The sequence below is a fragment of the Epinephelus moara genome, chromosome 16, assembly GCF_006386435.1.
Source record: "Epinephelus moara isolate mb chromosome 16, YSFRI_EMoa_1.0, whole genome shotgun sequence".
Lineage (NCBI taxonomy): Eukaryota > Metazoa > Chordata > Actinopteri > Perciformes > Serranidae > Epinephelus > Epinephelus moara.
In genome coordinates this window covers 40,637,409-40,655,927 of record NC_065521.1, presented here as the reverse complement: position 1 = coordinate 40,655,927, position 18,519 = coordinate 40,637,409, and the positions used below count along the sequence as shown (strand labels likewise).

General features: G+C 41.0%; 2 protein-coding genes and 3 non-coding genes across 9 annotated transcripts in view; 1 reads left to right on the top strand and 4 right to left on the bottom strand.

Moving 5' to 3' along the window:
* Nucleotides 1-18,519, top strand: part of LOC126403491 (telomere zinc finger-associated protein-like) — a 202,092-nt gene that overhangs the window by 181,052 nt on the left and 2,521 nt on the right. Inside the window, exons 1-10 of one of the 5 annotated variants that reach the window (XM_050066201.1) lie at nt 12,644-12,669; nt 14,019-14,752; nt 14,870-15,177; nt 15,252-15,357; nt 15,452-15,544; nt 15,629-15,715; nt 15,873-16,027; nt 16,341-16,477; nt 17,526-17,690; nt 17,784-17,872. In XM_050066201.1, the coding sequence (XP_049922158.1) occupies nt 14,039-14,752; nt 14,870-15,177; nt 15,252-15,357; nt 15,452-15,544; nt 15,629-15,715; nt 15,873-16,027; nt 16,341-16,477; nt 17,526-17,690; nt 17,784-17,872 (1,854 nt within the window). In that variant the 5' untranslated portion in view covers nt 12,644-12,669; nt 14,019-14,038. Of the gene's footprint in view, nt 1-12,643; nt 12,860-14,018; nt 14,753-14,869; nt 15,178-15,251; nt 15,358-15,451; nt 15,545-15,628; nt 15,716-15,872; nt 16,028-16,340; nt 16,478-17,525; nt 17,691-17,783; nt 17,873-18,519 lie in introns of those variants that run through there. The other 4 variants (XM_050066203.1, XM_050066202.1, XM_050066200.1 and 1 more) reach the window with 4 other exon arrangements.
* nol9 (nucleolar protein 9) lies at nt 4,540-12,537 on the bottom strand. Its single transcript, XM_050066205.1, has 13 exons — nt 12,224-12,537; nt 9,756-10,279; nt 9,455-9,665; nt 9,171-9,301; nt 8,828-8,963; nt 8,362-8,458; nt 8,067-8,164; nt 6,991-7,158; nt 6,637-6,889; nt 6,425-6,539; nt 5,889-6,063; nt 5,182-5,315; nt 4,540-5,078 (listed from the first exon to the last, which is right to left on the bottom strand). Exons 2-13 carry the CDS (start codon nt 10,221-10,223, stop codon nt 4,959-4,961), a joined length of 2,106 nt encoding a protein of 701 aa, XP_049922162.1. The 5' UTR covers nt 10,224-10,279; nt 12,224-12,537; the 3' UTR covers nt 4,540-4,958.
* On the bottom strand, nt 17,925-17,996 carry trnam-cau (transfer RNA methionine (anticodon CAU)). Its single transcript has one exon. It is a non-coding gene; the product is annotated as a tRNA-Met (tRNA).
* trnar-ccu (transfer RNA arginine (anticodon CCU)) lies at nt 18,000-18,072 on the bottom strand. Its single transcript has one exon. It is a non-coding gene; the product is annotated as a tRNA-Arg (tRNA).
* On the bottom strand, nt 18,376-18,447 carry trnam-cau (transfer RNA methionine (anticodon CAU)). The gene has a single exon. It is a non-coding gene; the product is annotated as a tRNA-Met (tRNA).

Sequence of the window (18,519 nt, the reverse complement as noted above, 5' to 3'; positions counted from 1 at the left end):
GTACCGTGGGTCCCAATTTTGGTACCGTGACAACACTAGATGTCACAACCATTCCATTCGGAGTCGCGCAGTGAGGCGGCTCGGGTGCCGCTTAAAAAAGTGTTCCCCCACTTTTGGGAGTGGGGGAACACTGCTCTCTCAGAGGCCAAAAGTGTTCCCCTACTTCTAATTTTACAAATTAAGCACTGGCTAAAAGACTGAGGTTAAAGTGACGTAATAGTCGATAATCTCTGTTGAAGACATGGAAATATGTAACAGGGTCAATTAAACAGCAGTAATGTGTAACAAAGTCAAATGTACATTTGTAATATTAATTATTATAACCACACAAAATTAGATTCAGTTGTTATTAACTGACACGCTTAGGCCTCCAGTTTCTGTACCTTTGGGGGTAGGGGTATGTTACCTCTCCCCTTTTTGTTGTTGTGCTTCATGGGAGGGGTACGTGACATTGCTCTCATAGTAATTTCAGTGGTTTCAAGCACTATTACGCTATGTTTATAAATTCATTTTATGCTAACATATTCCTGTGTCACTTAATTTGTGTCAGGGCTCAAGTAACATGGTCGTAATTGACGGAGGATTTTGCTTTCACCTCTTGCTGTCAGGTATATTTTCTGTGTTTTATCGTACAGAATTGAATGTAACATGGCCGCCCTTTTGCTGTTGAGCTCCATGGGAGAGGGACTTGAGTTTATGTGGTTGTATTTGACTTACAGGGTAATCAAGGAATGGACACATAATTTGAGGTAGTTAATGTGTTTTATATATCCGAAAAACTTTTATGACAATGAACTGCTTGGCAACCAGACCAGGCGCCTAATTGAGACAGACGTTTATTTGTCAAGATGTGTAGCTACACCGGGCTAGTAAGAGGCTGAAGGTTTAATTGGGACTAGGCTCTTCATTAAAGTTTTACGGTACACACAAAGTAATTAAAATGAGCCCCACCAGCAGCAACAAGAACAAGTGATGTAATGTTGATGTACATATTAATGCTTCAATTATTATAATGCAAAAAATATGGGCTACAATATTCTGGATTAGGCCATTCTTCAAAATGAGTACTTTTACTTTTGGTACTTTATGTATTCTTTGATGTCCATATTTTTATACTTTTATTCGAGTAACATTTTGAATGTAGGACTTTCACTTATAACAGAGTAAGGTGAAACATCTTCAAAGAACTCAACCATACAGCACTTAAGATAAAAAAAAACATTGTTACACATCATTCGACAGAAAATAAATTATGATACATAATATTGAAAGTTAGCCACGGAAGATTACTGTAACAATTGATTTCATTACACACAACATATTCCTTGACTTTTCCAAAACTTTAAAGAATTTTACTAATTCCAGGACTTTCTCAGGTCTGGAAACTGTTTCTGTTACTCCGTTAGGCACTGGTTTTGCTTTTCCTCCATGAAAACAGGTCTTATGTTATATATTTTGCCAGATATTTAATACTCTATTGTTTTTATAACTGGGTCCAGTGAGTGACCCTGACCTGGGGAACCTACTGGTTGGTCTGGTAGTCACTGGTTGTGAAAGTTGAATGTGTTCCTACACCTCTCAGCTGTATTGGCCAGATCCTTGGCCCAGAGGAAAGTGGTCAGGGATCTGGCCAATGCAGCTAAGACGTGCAGTCATTTGCTGTGGCTGAAAAGAAAGGGTCCCATCTGCGCCCTGAGGTGACCACAGAGGAGCCAACCTTCTGACACACACCCAGGCCTGATCATCCTGTGGTGAGCTTCCCTCAACGGAGGGTGTCTTGCGATTAAGGCTGAAACACTCGATGATGTTGAGGTGCACAACTGATGATGTGTCGGGGGATGACTCTGCCGGGTGGTCATGACCGAAACACCTATGCTTTGAAATGCCAGGGATTGTAACACCAAGTCGTAACTGATGAATCTGTAATTTACAGCATTCTCTGGCACAAGAATTTCCTTCGGGATAAATAAAGTTCTATTGAATTGAAAATGAGATTGTGAAATTATATGACTTTTCCAGGTTTTTCAAAACTGGGGGAACTCTGTGATACACAAGGCTTGGAGTGAACTCAGAGCGACACAACTGATATTTCTGCACAACTCTGACTGTTGGCAGGTGTTTGCAATACTTTTAAAGACTGTAAATACATCACTGATTCTGCCAGGAGCATCAGAATTTAAAATATAGTGCGTGTGTCTTGTTCTTGGAAATCTAGAGGCTGGAAGCTGGGTTTGGCATCTCAGTTTAAAAAATGACTTATTCATCGAAATAGTTGCCAGTTAATTTTCAGGCAATCAACTAATCCTGATTTGATTATCTTTCTAACTTTGATGCCAGATAACAACAGGTAAGTTTAACATCAAAAGAACTATATGTCACAGAAGAAGTCTGTAGTTTTTGCTTGCTTGTTTCAGAATAAATTATATTAGAGATGTGTGTTTTATTATGTCTGATCACTCAGGTTCATGCAGGCCGTCCAGTGGCACCTCTACAGTGGGATTTGTCTTTGCTTTGCATGTCGTCTATGGGAAAACATCTGACCCGACAAAGCCAAAACAATGACTCTGCCAAAATGTAGCTGTGTTGTGTTTGTGTGCTCCCACCCTCAATAAAGAGGCGGGGAGCAGCGAACAAAGAAAAGCCAGGGGGCAGAGAGGGGACGTTAAAACAGCCCACTTAACAAATTAGCAATTCCTCACTGTGTGAGTGGATGTTTACAACCGAGCACTCCGTCAATCCTTACAGTCAGATAATTTAAGGGTCCGTCTACATGACAGATACAAGTGGCTCAGATGAGGTTTGTAATTTCTGTAAATGAGTCTTGATTTGATTTTAAAACCATTATGAAAGATTAAAGTTGTTCAGTATTAAAGGCCAGTGTCTCGGCAGTTTTTATTACTGCCCTTGAGACTTTTTTTTAAAATTAACATCTGCTGTTGTTCAAAGACAAATGTCTACATACATTTGCTGCCCCCTTGAGGTCCAAAAGGTAGCACCAAGAAACAAAACTGGCTTTGAATCTGATGTTTTATACCTCAAATAAGTCTAGATAAGAAATTGTAAACATTTACAAAACCTCTGGAAAGTGCTGGGACACTTTTGTGTCACTTAAACACAAACCAAATGTACAACAGTGAATGCAGAATTAGCCTGTACTAACAATAGAGCCACTTTTGCTGTCATGAAAACATAATACTGACAAAATAAGCTTTGGATTCATAGAAAATGTGAAGCATAAGATCGTTTTTAACTCTGCCCTGCCCTGTTCTTTACTTAAATGTTGGATTTAAGCATAAACGACATGAGAAGTCTTGGCAGTGGGCGTTTCATCCAATAATACAGCAACAAAACTACTGTCTGAATCAGGGTCTACACCTGTGATTAACTGGTTAAATGACCAAGGACTTGTTGAAATCTACGTGGATCTGTTTGTCAGTCAGTGTGCAATGTCGTCCTGGGGACATTTCAGTCCCCAGAAGTAGCTGCAGAACCAGTGCTCCTTGTTTTCATGCTGCTCTTCAGGGTAAAATCATTACACAGTGTCAAGCCATCCTGTCCCCTTGGTGAAGCTGTCTGCAACTGCCCAGACTAAAAGAGACTTTACTCAAGACAAGCTTTCTGCGTTACAGCTCAAAGCATCTTAATACAACAGTCTCCGACTTTTGTTTGGTATCTACCTTTGGCAAAGAAATGTTTTGTCAATCTGTTGTTAGCACAGTTAGCATGCATTAGCTCGGAGCACAATCTTGGTTTGTTTACTGTATTAGGCCCATTTCCACCGAGCAGTACCGTACAGTTCAGTACGCTTTTTTTCTGTTTCCACTGTGTAAAGTTGTGGATGGTACCAATGGAACCGTTCTGTACCGTCCCCATGTTTGGTCCCCCCTCTGTTGGGGTATCTAGCACACAGATCTGATACTAAAAGGTGGAGCTGTGAACACTGCAGTCTGATTGGTCAGTAGAGGACGGTCACTCTGCTCAGGGCTGAGTTGTGACTGGTTTTGAGGCTCATGTAACCACTAGTCATACCGTAGCAAGTTTTACATTAGTAATCTATAACTATAAAATGAAAGGATGTTTTGCTGCCTCTCACAGCAGCTGGAGTCAGAGAAAAACAATTCAATGGGCTGACTGCCGTCAACTTTGAGGTGGAACGTTTACTTGTTATGTTACTCAAATCATGAGTTTGACGACGTGAATCCATCAGCACACCTTAAATTTCAATTTGACAACTTTGACAATCAGTTTCTTTTGGTCTCTCTTTGGTGACACAGACTTTTAGTAATGAGTGGATCTTCAAACGTTTAAAAACAATATATATATATATATATATATATATATATATATATATCTTAAGTTCGACTGGATTATGTCAAACTCAACATGGAAGAAAAGTTATTAGCAGTCAAATATTGAATAGATGAATCTGATTTTCTGACAAACTTCTGAGTCGGGTACAGCCCTAATAACTATCTGAATGTGAAACTAATATCAACACTGGTTTAAAGGGCACTTAAAAGCAAGAAAAACACAATATGTGAAGTTCTTCCTCATTTAATATCTGGCAGGTTTTTGTTTTCATTTGCAGCTTTGGAATGCCGACGACAAAAAAAAAGAAGAGACATCAAACAAGAGCTTTAAGTACAAAGTGTGATATTATTGTCCATGTGACAGAAAACACAGAAACTCCTTCACAGCGCCAACTAGTATACGTACAGTAGGAGGTTGTAAGACGTAGTGAGAATGCCCGGGGTTTTCAGGCCGGTAACAGGAAGGCAGACTTCTCCTCCTGCAGAGTCTGTGATGCTGGCTGCGCTGTCAGCGTGAAGCTTGACATAAAAAAAAAACGTCCAGCTCAGCCTCAGTTCTCTACATTCAAAGGCCAACACTGACTGGTTTGGCATGGTGTGCCAGTCCAGAAGGGCAAAGAGCAATAAATTGATGTTGTGTAGGAAATGTCATTGCGACCCCATTTGACTGGGTCTCATCAGTCCCTTGAAGACTCGCAGCTTTCCAGCTCCAGTGAGATCAAAACTGTAGTCTGTGGTGACGTAGGGCATCTCTCCCTCAAAGCCAGGCTGAAACACAGACAAAGGTACTATGAGTCATCGTAAAGTAAGCTTTAATGTAAATTGATGTCGTCTGATGTGTGTCGTGTGATGAACAGAGCAGTCTTCTGACCTGTGTTGTGAGGATGCAGGAAGGCAGTGATATCGCCCCCAAGAGGAGACAGTTGACCTTACGAAGGATGGAGGGATCTACAGGCGTCAGCAAAAAGTACAGACCTCGCACCATGTCGATACCTCGAAGCACACCTGGAACACATCAACATATGAATAAGCTGAACCCTACTGTTGTGTTTAGGGTCTCTGGTGACCGCCTGCCGTTTTTACAGCTCAAAAAAAATGAGTCCCTCCAGGATTTATGCGAGGGCAGCAATTAATGCAAATTCAGCGTGCAATTCCGTGCAACCTTGCAATTTAGTCTAATAATTGCAACTTCACTATTCTATACTACCTATAAATATTGCAACATGCATCGCAGTTTTTTAGAAAAGCCGCCATGAAATCAGGAATTTCAGGCTTCAACAATCCCAAAAACAGTCTGTGAAATCCTGGAAGCACTGTTCCCACACATGGACTTAACTTGGGTGGGCCGTCCAGGTATATTAATGGCCGCCCAAGTACAAGTGGCAACCTATTAGAATTTTGTAGTTTCATTTTTCTTTTTAATCTGTCTGAGAGAACGACACCACCCACAATTGATAACTGGGACAACATTAAGGGCCCTTAATACCGTTCATCTGCACATACCATGGCAACACATACCTGGTTCAAAATATCCATTTAATTTGAGCATTCATACAAAAGCTCAGGCAGGATACGTACCGAAGCCCACACATGGGCAGATGGGAGCCTGTGACAGGAGGACTGGGCCTCCCCTGCTTGTCACCTTCTCTCCCAGGCAGCAGAGTCCCACCAGACTGGCATTGGCAGCATAAAACATGTGAGTGGGCACAACTTCGCAATGGATCACACCTAAAGCCACCGCTGTGTGAGGCACCTACGGGCCAGAGGGAGAATGGTTTGGTACTTATTAACACTTAATCTCTTAATTAGTTCAGTTGTACACAAACAGAAATGTAAAAATGGCAATTTGTAGCTTTATGGGGAGTTACATGATGAAAATATTTCTTTGGTGGGAGCAGTGACATGGCAACATGTACACGTGTATTTCCTAAAACTCTGAACAGAGCCGTGCCTGGGCTAGCTGGTTTTCCCTGCTTCCAGGATTTAAGCTAAGCTAATCATGTGCTAGCTTCAGCTTCATATTTAAGTACAGACATCTATCATCTTCTAAGGTAATGATAGAAACCTGGGACTCTTAGCAACAGTACATGTGCAGCATCACGTCTCTCATGTACCTGGTATGGAGTGAGGCTGTGTAGAGGTCTGACTGGTCCAGGGTCAGGAGACTGCAGCTGACTCAGGTAGGCCAGCAGTGACAGCTCTCTGTGCTCATTACTGCGCTGGTGTTTCCTGTCAGATACAGAGCACGCACAGAAAATCATGTAAAAATTAAAGTTTTTTATTTGTTAATGTCATCAAGGGCTGACAGTGACAGTGATGTACTTACGCTGTTCCCTGGCGCGCTACTCCCTGAAAATCTGATTGTACAATAAGGTGAGTGTAACTTCTGGGGGGACTGTGGCTCTCTGTGAACTCGGCCAAAGCAGTCTGGGCAGGTGGATGCGTCTGGCAGCCGTGCGCCGTCCTCAGAAACTCTGGCGTGAGGACGGGACACTGGGTGACGCCACTATGTGCGAGCTGGACGACATGTGATAACGGGAAGAAGCGGATCATGTCCACCAGCAGCTGGAACCCAAATCCTGTGGACAGCCCCAAAACAAGCACATGTTCAGACACGGTTTACAATTAATATATTCTTTATAATCTTCATATTTTGTCAGAGCGAGTAGCCTCAGCTGACCTTTGACCCAGCCCATGGTGTTGATAATGACAGGAGTCTCTCTGCTCTGGGAGCGTCTGCGCCACAAGGACTTAAGAGATTCCAGGTAGCGATCTAAGTCCGAGTCACATGACGAATGACCGTAGTAGATCATGTGCTCTGGTGTGCACTGATGAGTGAAAGGAGGACCTGAAAAATAATTCAACATAAATCTAATAATCTCATTTTACACACGTAGTACAGACTTTTGTTTTAAATGCAGTCATGTTAACTTTCAATGGGTTCATATCTTATTAAATATCATTCTGGGTAGATGTTTAAAAAGCAATTATGGGGTCAGGCATTTCACCTAAAAAAGTAAATTTTACCGCAGTAATGCCTTGCCTCAGGTGCAAACAGAGCTGCTTTATCAATTAATCGATTAGTTCATTGGCTGAAAATTAATCAGCAACTATTTTAATATTCAAATGATTATTTTTTTAAGCATAAGGGCCAAACATTTGCTGGCTCAGTCTTCTCAAATAGTTACCTAGAGACTTTTTTTCCTTTGTTTATTTATATTTATTCTATTTTATTTCTATCATGAGCATTTGATCTTTTTATGGTCATATGAGAGTAAACTACAAAACTGAAAAAATTGCTTAAAAATACAGGAATCTTGAGCGCATCTTTAGTTTCTTTATTTATTTTTTTTTGCTTGTTTGTTTTTTGTCAAGTGCAAGATAAAAAGATCCAAAGCACTCAAAATTTCTGTACTTTAAACATGAAGCTACAGCCTGCAAGCAGTGTGGCACATGACCCTGTAATGCTAAAGTTTTTTTTTTAAATTTCAGATTTACAGATCAAACAAACATTTAACATGCTAATTGGTGACCTTTATAGGAGCTGGTGGGCTGAGTTTGTTATAGTTGGGCAGAGAAGACTCACCGTTTCCCCTCGTTTCTCGGCAAGAAAGCAAAAGTGCATTTCCTAAAATGTTGAACTGCTCCTTTAATATTTAACAATCTTATTAATACCGCCTGAAACGAAGCTGTGAGTCAGGTGTGTTTAATATGGCATGTCAAATACTTCAGAGTAACAAGAGGATAAAAACTTACCCAGGAGTGGCTCTCTGACCGTCGACAAAGACAAACAACCAGCGGGAGTGAACTCTGTTTGACCGAGGTCACCTTCCAAATAATCTACACTAGTGGTGCTACAGACACAGACACAGACACAGACACAGACACCATTAGTTTCCTGATAAGTTTCCTCTAAAGACCTCTGGAGTACAACAAATGATGTAGCGCACAACATCCAACACTAGATCATGTTAACAGAGATGTGTTGTGAACACAAATCAAGCATATAAAGATAAAAACATATATTTAATGTATCCAGATGACAACTTACTGATTTAGTAAGGTATTGATGAGGGTGCGGATGAACGTTGACTTGCCCACATTCTTGGTACCACATACGAGGATGACAGCATAACCGTCCATGTCCCCTACGAATGAACAGACGTGTGTCCAGTAATTCAGCAGGGCAGTATTAAATGTAATCAGACATGTATTACATCACATCGCTGACGTCATCCATCCATCCAAAGTCGTTTTGTCATTCAGACATACTTTGTCTGTTTCTTAGTGTTTGTTGTGTCTTGGAACATGGTGCCTTAACTCCTCAATTTGATCGTTTAACAATTTAAGATGCTGCATTCTTCAGCCTGTTTTATTAAGTCTGCATAAAGTGACAAGATGTTAAATAAGGACTCTAATTTCTATGTAAACGCTTTCTCCCTGTGCATGACATGAGAACAACATGTAAAACTGTCGTAACATTTACAAAGTGAGGTGCACGTCTGAAAAGCGCTGACCTTTGCAGGCACTGACGACCATGTTGAGAGCATCTGCGTAGCTCTTTGACATTTTGAGGCCCTCGATGTCTTTGACCAGAGGAATCATGCCCAAACCATTGAGTGGAGTGTCGAGAACAGCTGACATGAGTTCACTCTACAAACAAACAGGGAGGAAAAGCTTCTGTTACACACGTACAAGACCGACACATTAAAATGACCCACACATTAACCTGTGCGTAAATTCTGCTAATATTCTTATCTTCCACCAGTTCCACTTCTTTTACACATTAAATGTAGCTGAACTTCTTGTGATTAGAGGAATATCGACAGTGTCTTAAGGTATAAATTTCAGTGAACTCACCATCGGGGGGCTGAACAGTTCAGTGAGATCTGTGAAGCTGGATAGAAACCGTGTCAGAGGCGTCTCCATGGGCTCCAGTAGGATGATGGATGAGTTTGATCTGATCTTTTTTACCAGCTTCTTGGCTGATGCTGCAGAACACACATTCAAAGGGTTTAAAGGACAGAACAACACAGTCCATAAAATAAAACACTCTCAGGTCAGTATTTTCTAAATATGCAGTGTCACCAATTAACAACTTCTAACCACACTAATTAACAAAGTTGGGCTACTTGTGCTTTTACCCGATGGCAGATACTTTCGGAGGATGGGCGACGCCTCCATTCTGTCATCTCTGTTGTGACCAGAGCTTTCCATTGCTGTAATGGTCAGTGGACAGTGTGAGGCCGGGGAGAAGAGTGGATATGACTGCTGGCCTTCTTCGATGGTGAACCCCATCACTTCTACCCGACCGTACAGACAGGTCAAAAAGCACTTCCCACGGAAACACAGGCTCTGCAGGAGAGTGACGTCATCAGTCACAGAAACAGACTACAATTGATTAAAAAAAATGTCGTAACTGTTGCCAGATCTTTACCAAATTACCTGATCCTTCTGCATGACGAGCACTGCGTGGTTTTGCCGATCATCTCTCTCTGCACACTCGTGAAGAGCCTCTCCCTCCAGTCTACCTGGCTTTACATCTTCCATGTCACCTGAAGTCTCCACACCGTTCCTATGAATGAACTCCGAGTACTCCCTCCAGTCCTGCGAGTCCTCTGACTCGTCCATTGTAAACTCTGACCTTCCATTAGCATGCGTGTGAGATTTCTTAAATCCAGACGAAGGGGTGTTCTTCTTGGCGTTAGAGACGGACTTTGCCTTATTCTTCAGTCTCTTAACGGTGGGCTTTTTCTTCACAGTCGCCTGGTGCTCCTTCGCCATCTTCGCCATGACAGGACTCGAGTTGAGGTCTGAGGAACTGATGGGAGGCCTGCACCGCTTGCCCCGAACATCCTTCCACTTCTGGGATTTAGCGTGGCCCTTAGCCTGTGCGTTTTTGTTCACCTTCATGATTCTGCAATCAAAAATTGTTCATGTGGGTGCTGATGAAAAACAAAGGGGGGAGCCTGCAAAGAGAGAGGCAAGAAAATTAGCATCTGAAAGGTTAAATGTCACAACAACGTTGGCTCAATGAAGAAAGACTGGCGATAAATTACCATTTATGTAGTAATTCAGTGATAATCAGGGGCGGTAGAAGTTCTCAGATCTTTTACTTAAATACAAGTAGAAATACCACGATGTAGATATACTCTGTTACCTGGAAAAGTCCTGCAGTTAAAACTTATAGCTACAAAACATTTGCATCAAAATGTACTTAAAGGGGAACCACGCCCATTTAAAAATGTATACATGTTATTCCTATAGTCAAAGATATTCTAAAAATATTAGTAAACATTAAAACTCTCATCCAAAGACAGAAGCCACAGAGCTAAAACTCAGATTTGTGGTGTCATAAGGTGAAAATTCAGGAGCTGCTCCATAGACAATGAATGGTGAAAGGTGTTCTAGGTGACACTGACAGCACCCAGGGGAATGTTCTGAGTATATGGGCACATTTTCTGTTTCAGAGCTGAAAACACGTAATGGAATAAAGCTCATTTGGGTATAAACAAGAAAACAAACATTCAGCGAATCCACAAAATCAGGCTCCTATTCATTGTCTACGGAGCAGCTCCAGACTTTACACTTGATGACAAAACGTTTGAGACTCACTTATCTGGTTTCTGGCTTTGGGAGAGAGCAGCTCATGTTCACGAATATTTATCAAACTTTCCTTGGCCATAGATATAACATATTAGAGTTTTTAATTTAGATGGTGCTCCCTTTTAATTCAGTGATGACCAGAGGTGAAAGTAGAACTCACGTTTTACTCAAGTACACTCAGAATTTTAAGAGGACAAAAGTATTAGCATCAAAATATACTTAAATTATCAAAAGTAAAAGTACTTTACAAACAATATTGCTGAGTGTCTTGAGAATTTATCTGCAGATAACAATACAATCTTATATTAACCACTGTTAATATTCTGTAATTTATTGATTGATTATATAGGAGGATATAAGGCTGTCTGAGTCACTGCCTTTGTTTAAGTCTCTCCTAAAAACATACTGCTATTGGAGAGCATATTCTAAGTTTATCTAGTCTATTTTATTGCTCTCTTAATTCCCATTTATCATCCTGATTTGAGTTTTGGCCTTTATTTTTTACTTTAATGACGGTTAATAACATTTAGTTTGTTTCACTTTCCCTGTGTTTTAAGTGTGTTAAGTTATATATTTGTGTTGCTAATTTGAATGTGACAAGTAACGAGAAACTAAATAAAACTAAAGGTATTTGTAAAGATAAGGATTTGTACATTACACAAGCGTAATTTGGTTTATTTTATAGTATTGTAATTTAAATATTTGCATATGTGTTGTGAAAAATGAAGAGTCTAACTTTACAACTTTTATTTCGCTGTGCAACCCTTTGTTAAAAAACAAACTATGTTATATATTAAATAAATGTAGTGCAGTAAAAGGTACAATAGTTGCCTCTGAATAGTAATATATGTATACAGGAGCCGGAAATAAAAGTACATCAAGATTGTACTTATCGCTAAGTAGTTGTATAGATGTACTGAACTTGTTTCAACCCATATAACTGATTTAATTTCTATGTTCCCACCACTGGTGATAACGGTATTTTCAATATACATTAGGCTAGCTTTATTTAGCAGCAATTCGATTCAACAGCAGTAGAAAGCTAAACTAAGCTAAGCTAAGCTAATCACGCTAGGACGTGAAACGAGCCAGCAATACATTTCGTTTCTAAAGATAAGAGGCTGACTAATAAACAGATGCAGACAACAACACATGCACCACAAAGAGGAACCGACTGTCAGACAACAATGAATTTTAAACTTGGTGTGAAGTTACCTGAGCTAATGTCCCTTATCACAGCCCTCACACAACTGACATCTATGCTAACAGCTAGCTACTGTTGTTGGATTCAGGTGGAGAAAACTTACCCCCCGCTGGTGAAAGAGAAACGCAGAAATGTGGAGACGGCCTTTAATGATATGACTAAATGATTAGCTTCTATAATTTGTGAACGTGAAGCCAAGGAGCTGGCCAACTGTTACTACAGCAATGCTAGCAGGCTAGCTTACATGTGTGAGCCACAAACAGACACCGCCAGCGGATGGTCGACCATAGTCTCACTCGGAGTTTTATTATTTACGACGAAGTCATTAAACAGAACTATTACACTTTATTTAACGTATTCACACACACATTAAAAAGTAATAAAAAGGCAATTTAGACACAAACAACCATTTTATATGAACACTTTCACTCTTAATGCTGTGAATATCGAGGTTTTAAAATGGTCAACAAACATTTTTCCCGGAGTTCAGTCGACGTCACTTCCTCTTCCCTTTGCAGTTTTTAGGGGCCTACAAGAAACGAAAACAAGGTGAATGTAGCTGCTTTGCCACATTTTTAACCCATTTTCAGTCCACCTGAAGTGGGCGCAGCTTCTCAGCCACACAAGAGATAAATAATCACCTCTCATCGATACTGCAGATGTGAGTTTCGTGCAGCTGTCGGGTGCGTACCGTGCTAAGGGAGCGTCTTAAAATATGTGCTAGGAGATAAACGTCGAGGTGCGTAGGTAGCTAGGGGTTTACAGTAATTTCATTTTAAGCAGTTTCATCAGCAGATATGTGAGCAGTATTAGAAAATATTCAAGAAAAACTAAAGTTTAATAATCGATTTGTTTCATGTAGCTATCACTGGCACAAATTGTCTAATTTAGTTAGCTGCATTTTAAAGAATTGGATGACTTAACATGATGCAAGTGACATTAATGTCTCCCAAGTATTCAACACTTATTTAAAATGTTGATTTTTTAAATAATATTCTGTGTATTTGGAGCCTTACAGCTGTGACATTATCAGAATCAGAATTTTTAGCTAAGCATGTATCACTTCTCATACATACATGTGATCCTCAGACAATCTATTAATATTTTTTCTGCATTGTGTATATTTTGGATTTGCACATTATTGATATTATATATTTGCACCCTTTCCTACTTTTTATTGCAACTGCTGCACAACATTTCAGTCAAAATAAATAAAGTTATATCTTATCTGAAGTTTGGATATACAAGAACATGACAATGGTACTTACACACAAATGTACATAAGGATTAACAGTATTTTTCATTAATTAATCTGCCAATTCTTTGTTTCAATGGACACTTTGGGCCAGAAAATGGTGAAACATGCTCATTAAAATCTCTTAAAGCTCATCATGGCGGCCTCCAACTGTTTTTTGTTTTTTTAATCTGACCATCTGTCCAAGATATTCAGTCCTTCATTACATAAGACGAATACAAGGTGTTAATCCTCACATTTCGTCAGCTTTTTGGGTCATTTTTTGCTTAAGAAAATTATTAAAATAATGAATTGATTGTCCAAAAAGTAAATCTTTTTGAGATTGACTGATCTATTAATTAACAAAGCGTTTCAGCTCTAAGAGGATACACATACAGCTGCAACAAGGACAGCAAGACAAGACGTAACAATAAGTACAAACAGATGCATTTACACACGTTGTATGAGAGTTGACACAAAAGTTGATCGACAGAAAATGTAAATGCAAAACTATTTGCAGCTATTTTGACAACTGTTAATCGTTTAAGATATTTTTCTTTTCAATCAAAACTATGAAAACTTTTTTTTAGCATTTGCTGCTTTTCTCCGACTAATGTAATGTAATAAGTTACTTCATATACAGTGTAATGTCTCTGTGTCTCAGCCTACAGTGAGAGCAGAGGGATGCCTGCAGCAGAGAGCAGCCATGCACAGCATGTCCTGTCCTCCCTGAACCAGCAGAGGGCGGCAGGCAGGTTTTGTGATGCAGTGCTGAATGTGGGAGGCGGGGTGGTCTACCTGGCCCATCGCAACATCCTTGCCTGTTTCAGTGAACTGTTCCAACAGTCCAACATGCCCACTGCATCGTGCATGGAGTTCTGCCTGCAGGAGTGTCCCAACGACGGCCTGGAGCTGCTCCTGAACTTCATCTACACTGGAGACTTGAAGTTGGATCCTGACAACCTGGACAAGGTGCAGCACGCAGCAGCCAGCCTGTGTGTACCAGAAGCACTCACACTCTGTCAGCAGTTCAAGGAGTCCTCTGTGGATCCTTCGCCTCTCAAGCGTAAAAGAGGCAGACCTAGAAAGTCCACATCAGACACAGCGCCTCATTGTTCAGTCAAAGAAGAGAACCTGTTTACAGCCACAAAAGATGAATCCAGCTTTGATAATGCCACAGCCAACTTAAGCACTGCTGCCACTACAACTACCACCACCACCCGCTCTGGTCGAGTAGTGAAGGGCCCAAGACGACTGGTGACTGATGAGAGCCCCAACACTGATTTTACAGCTCCTGAAAAAGCCAGCAAGAAGACTCCACTTCTTCCCACAGAGACAGAGAGGGGTGATCTTTGTCTGGAGAACCAAAACCCAGATCAGCCAACTGGTGAAACTGAGGTAGAATACATGAGCATATGTCGGAAACAGTATTACACTGAGGGGACATTTGCTTCATGTAATCACAGGTGCAAACAATGACTTTAAAGGTGAAAATTTGTCTTGTGCTATTTGCAGATATCCAACTCACAGACTGACACAAACGACAATGGTGTTAACCAGGTAACAGAGGAAGCAGAAGACGAAGAAGATATGGGAGATTTTGAGGGGATCACTGAAGACACAGATGAGGAGTATGTTCCCGTTGATGAGCCCAGTTCCTCAGCCCCGTCCACGTCAACGGCACGTAAACGTAAAACCCAAAGCAAAACGGACAAAAACGAGAATGGTGAGGCTGTGGAGGAAGACTCTAAAAAGGACTCTGTGCAGTGTCCCATCTGTGACAAATCCTTCAAGAGCAAATATTATCTCAAAGTCCACAACAGGTAAACGACATCAGTATTTTTGCCTCAAATTTCTGCTGAAAAAAAAGCTACTAATGTGTCTTCTTTTTCTGCAGGCGACACACAGGAGAGCGTCCCTTTGGCTGCCTTAAATGTGGAAAGAGGTACTTCAGGAAGGAGAATCTTGTGCTACACGAGATCAGAGACTGTGCTAAAGTCCAGGTATCTTCTCTTCTTCTTCTCTTAATCTCTCTTCAGTATCAAGTAAGATCCTAGAAAATTAAAGATCAGTATTTGTGCTGTGTTGAAACTCCAGACGTACACCTGCGTGACATGCTCCTCAACATTTAACGGAAAAGAAGAGCTGCGTCTGCACGTCGTCTCCCACACAGGAAATATGCCCCACAAGGTACAGCCTGATAAACACAGAACAAACACTGCATAAATTATATGAAATCAAAAATAAGTATTGAGATGGTGTTGTTTTTTTCAGTGTTCAACGTGTCCTGAACAGTTCATGTACAAGAAAAACCTGACGATACACATGATGAAGGTCCATGGATATCCCAAACCACATGCAGTAAGTTGCCTTGGCTAGGCAAGTTTTCAGTGAGACTTCCTGTTGATGTAACAACAGTAAAGAGTGACTTAACTTCATGCAGCTGACCTTGTGTTTTCGTAAAAAGTCACTTTTGAATCTGAGGTTTTGATTCAGTTTAATAATGTTTTACTTTTAGTGCCCGCAGTGCCCCAAAACCTTCTTAACTCGGACGGAGCTGCGTGTGCACGAAGCAGCCAAACATCGAGGCGAAAAGCCGTTTGTGTGCGAGGAGTGTGGCCACCGAGCGTCAAGTCGAAATGGCCTGCAGATGCATATCAAAGCTATTCACAGGTAGTGGAGCATGTTTTTTATTTGTATGCAGCGGTACTGGTTTGACCACAGTAGAGGTCTGGATGCACCATTCCAATACTGATGTTGGATACTGGGCTGATAGTAACAATGGAATTGATCAGCCCCATTGTACCCAAAGCCCAGGTACAGGTTCTGGTATTGGGACTGAAAAAATCAGATTGGTGCATCCCTAAATAGAGGGACCTGAAAACTCTATAAAGTATGACCTTTTAAATGAGAATATGTCAGTTTTGAGACAGCATCTGTGCAGATTGTTTCAGTCTTTTTTAAAAATTTCTGTTCTGCTTTACAGAAATGAGCGCCCCTTTGTATGTAACATGTGTGGCCATGCATTCTCCCAGAAGAACAACCTCAACATGCATCTGCGTATACACAGCGGTGAGAGGCCGTACCAGTGTCATCTCTGTGGCAAAACCTTCAGGACCCAAGGTAACGGTTACCATTCTACATTAGAGTGAACGTAACTATGTTGAACAGATTAGGTCAGAAACAACATGGTATTAGATATTACAGTCTGGCTGCTGATTTGGCTCAGTTACTAACACGGTCAAGATCTGGAGTTACAGCAGTGTCTGTGACACAGAGTTCATGGAGGCAACTATGGTACATGAACTCAAATGGTGCCATTTAATTCAAATGTAAATCTCTCTAATCAGAACAGACATGAGACACGTTTAGAGTCAGTGACTCACACTTTTGAGGATATCAGTGTCTGCAATGTCCATCTTGAATAAATGTCAATGAATCTACTCCATAATCCTAGAAAAAAGACACTTGTTATAACTCCAGAGCTTCCAGAGAATCATCACATTTTCAGTTTTCTTCAGTATCAGAGTGATCTAGTGATAATTATCTGTACATCCAAAAAAGCTAATAGCTTTTTCGGAATACTTTTGATGATCCTAACTTGCTAAAATGGATACACATATAGGCTTAAATAAAATCAGACTCAAGTTGTAGCCCACTGTGTAACTCACTGAATTCACTGCACATTACACTTCCTGTTTACTTCCCCTACGACATTTTGGGAATTGTAGTTCCAACATTTGGAACACTGTTATCCTACAAATACAAGTAAGATAAATAATAATCATAAGAGTTACAAAATCAGACAGTGACACACTTTGAAAACCCCTGGATTAGATTAATAGATAAATTAATAGCTGAATCCAAACTGAGCAGTCAGGTACGTTTTTGAACACATACTAATTTATGATATTGGGCTTTATAGATAAAATTGAATTGAATTAACTGTGTCTCTGTTAGTGACAGCAGCACACGACTAACTTTTACTTAAGAAGTTATCATTTAGGACCCAAACCCAGCCTGCACACTCTTTGGTTCAACTTTGAAGGAATCCTGTGCTATCTTACCAAATGTATCTTTTTTGTGGGATAAAGACATTTACAATCAATTAAACATACTGCAAAAAAGATGATATCATTTAATTTAATTATCACTGTCTTTTTAACACCAGCCAGTCTAGATAAACACCACCGGACACACACTGGTGAGCGCCCGTTTAGCTGTGATGTTTGTGAGCAGCGCTTCACAGAGAAAGGCGCCCTCGTCCGCCACAAGGCCAGCAAGCACGAGGAGGGCCGACCGCACTGTTGTCACATATGTGGCAAAACCTTCAAAGGTGAGATCCACCATGGTGACTACACACTGTGACCTGATGAGCATGGAGAAGCATGAACTCACTGATTCTTGTTGTGGTTTTTGTCTTGATCAGCGCGGGAGCAGCTTCGTGTTCACCTGCGTCGCCATAAGGGCATGAGGAAGTTTGAGTGCATCGACTGCGGCTACAAGTTCACTCGACAGGTGGGTTCACTAGTAGAGTTCAAGGAAATATGTCTTTGTGAAAACACTGACATAGCAGAGGATGGTTTCGATCCATCGACCTCTGGGTTATGGGCCCAGCACGCTTCCGCTGCGCCACTCTGCTTCACACCTCAGATGGGACTCGAACCCACAATCCCTGGCTTAGGAGGCCAGTGCCTTATCCATTAGGCCACTGAGGCTCTGACACCTGCTCTGTCCAGCTGTATTCACACTGTAATCCTTTGTACATCACTCCTCTATGGACGGGGACGGGAGCCTTTGTGTGATGTTAAATCAGGGATTGTGCCTGAATGTGTTCGGTGGCTGTGTGACGTTCTTCATTGTGTCCAAAGCTGCAGACGAACTGTTTCAACTGTAAACGTCGTAAGTGAAAAAGTCAATCGACTAATCAGTTAATTTTGACCTGTCGCCATCAGGGCATGAGGAAGTTTAGCAGAGCTCCAGGAAATACTAGCTAATATGTCTATATTAAAACATTGATATAGCAGAGGATGGTTTCGATCCATCGACCTCTGGGTTATGGGCCCAGCACGCTTCCGCTGCGCCACTCTGCTTCACACCTCAGATGGGACTCGAACCCACAATCCCTGGCTTAGGAGGCCAGTGCCTTATCCATTAGGCCACTG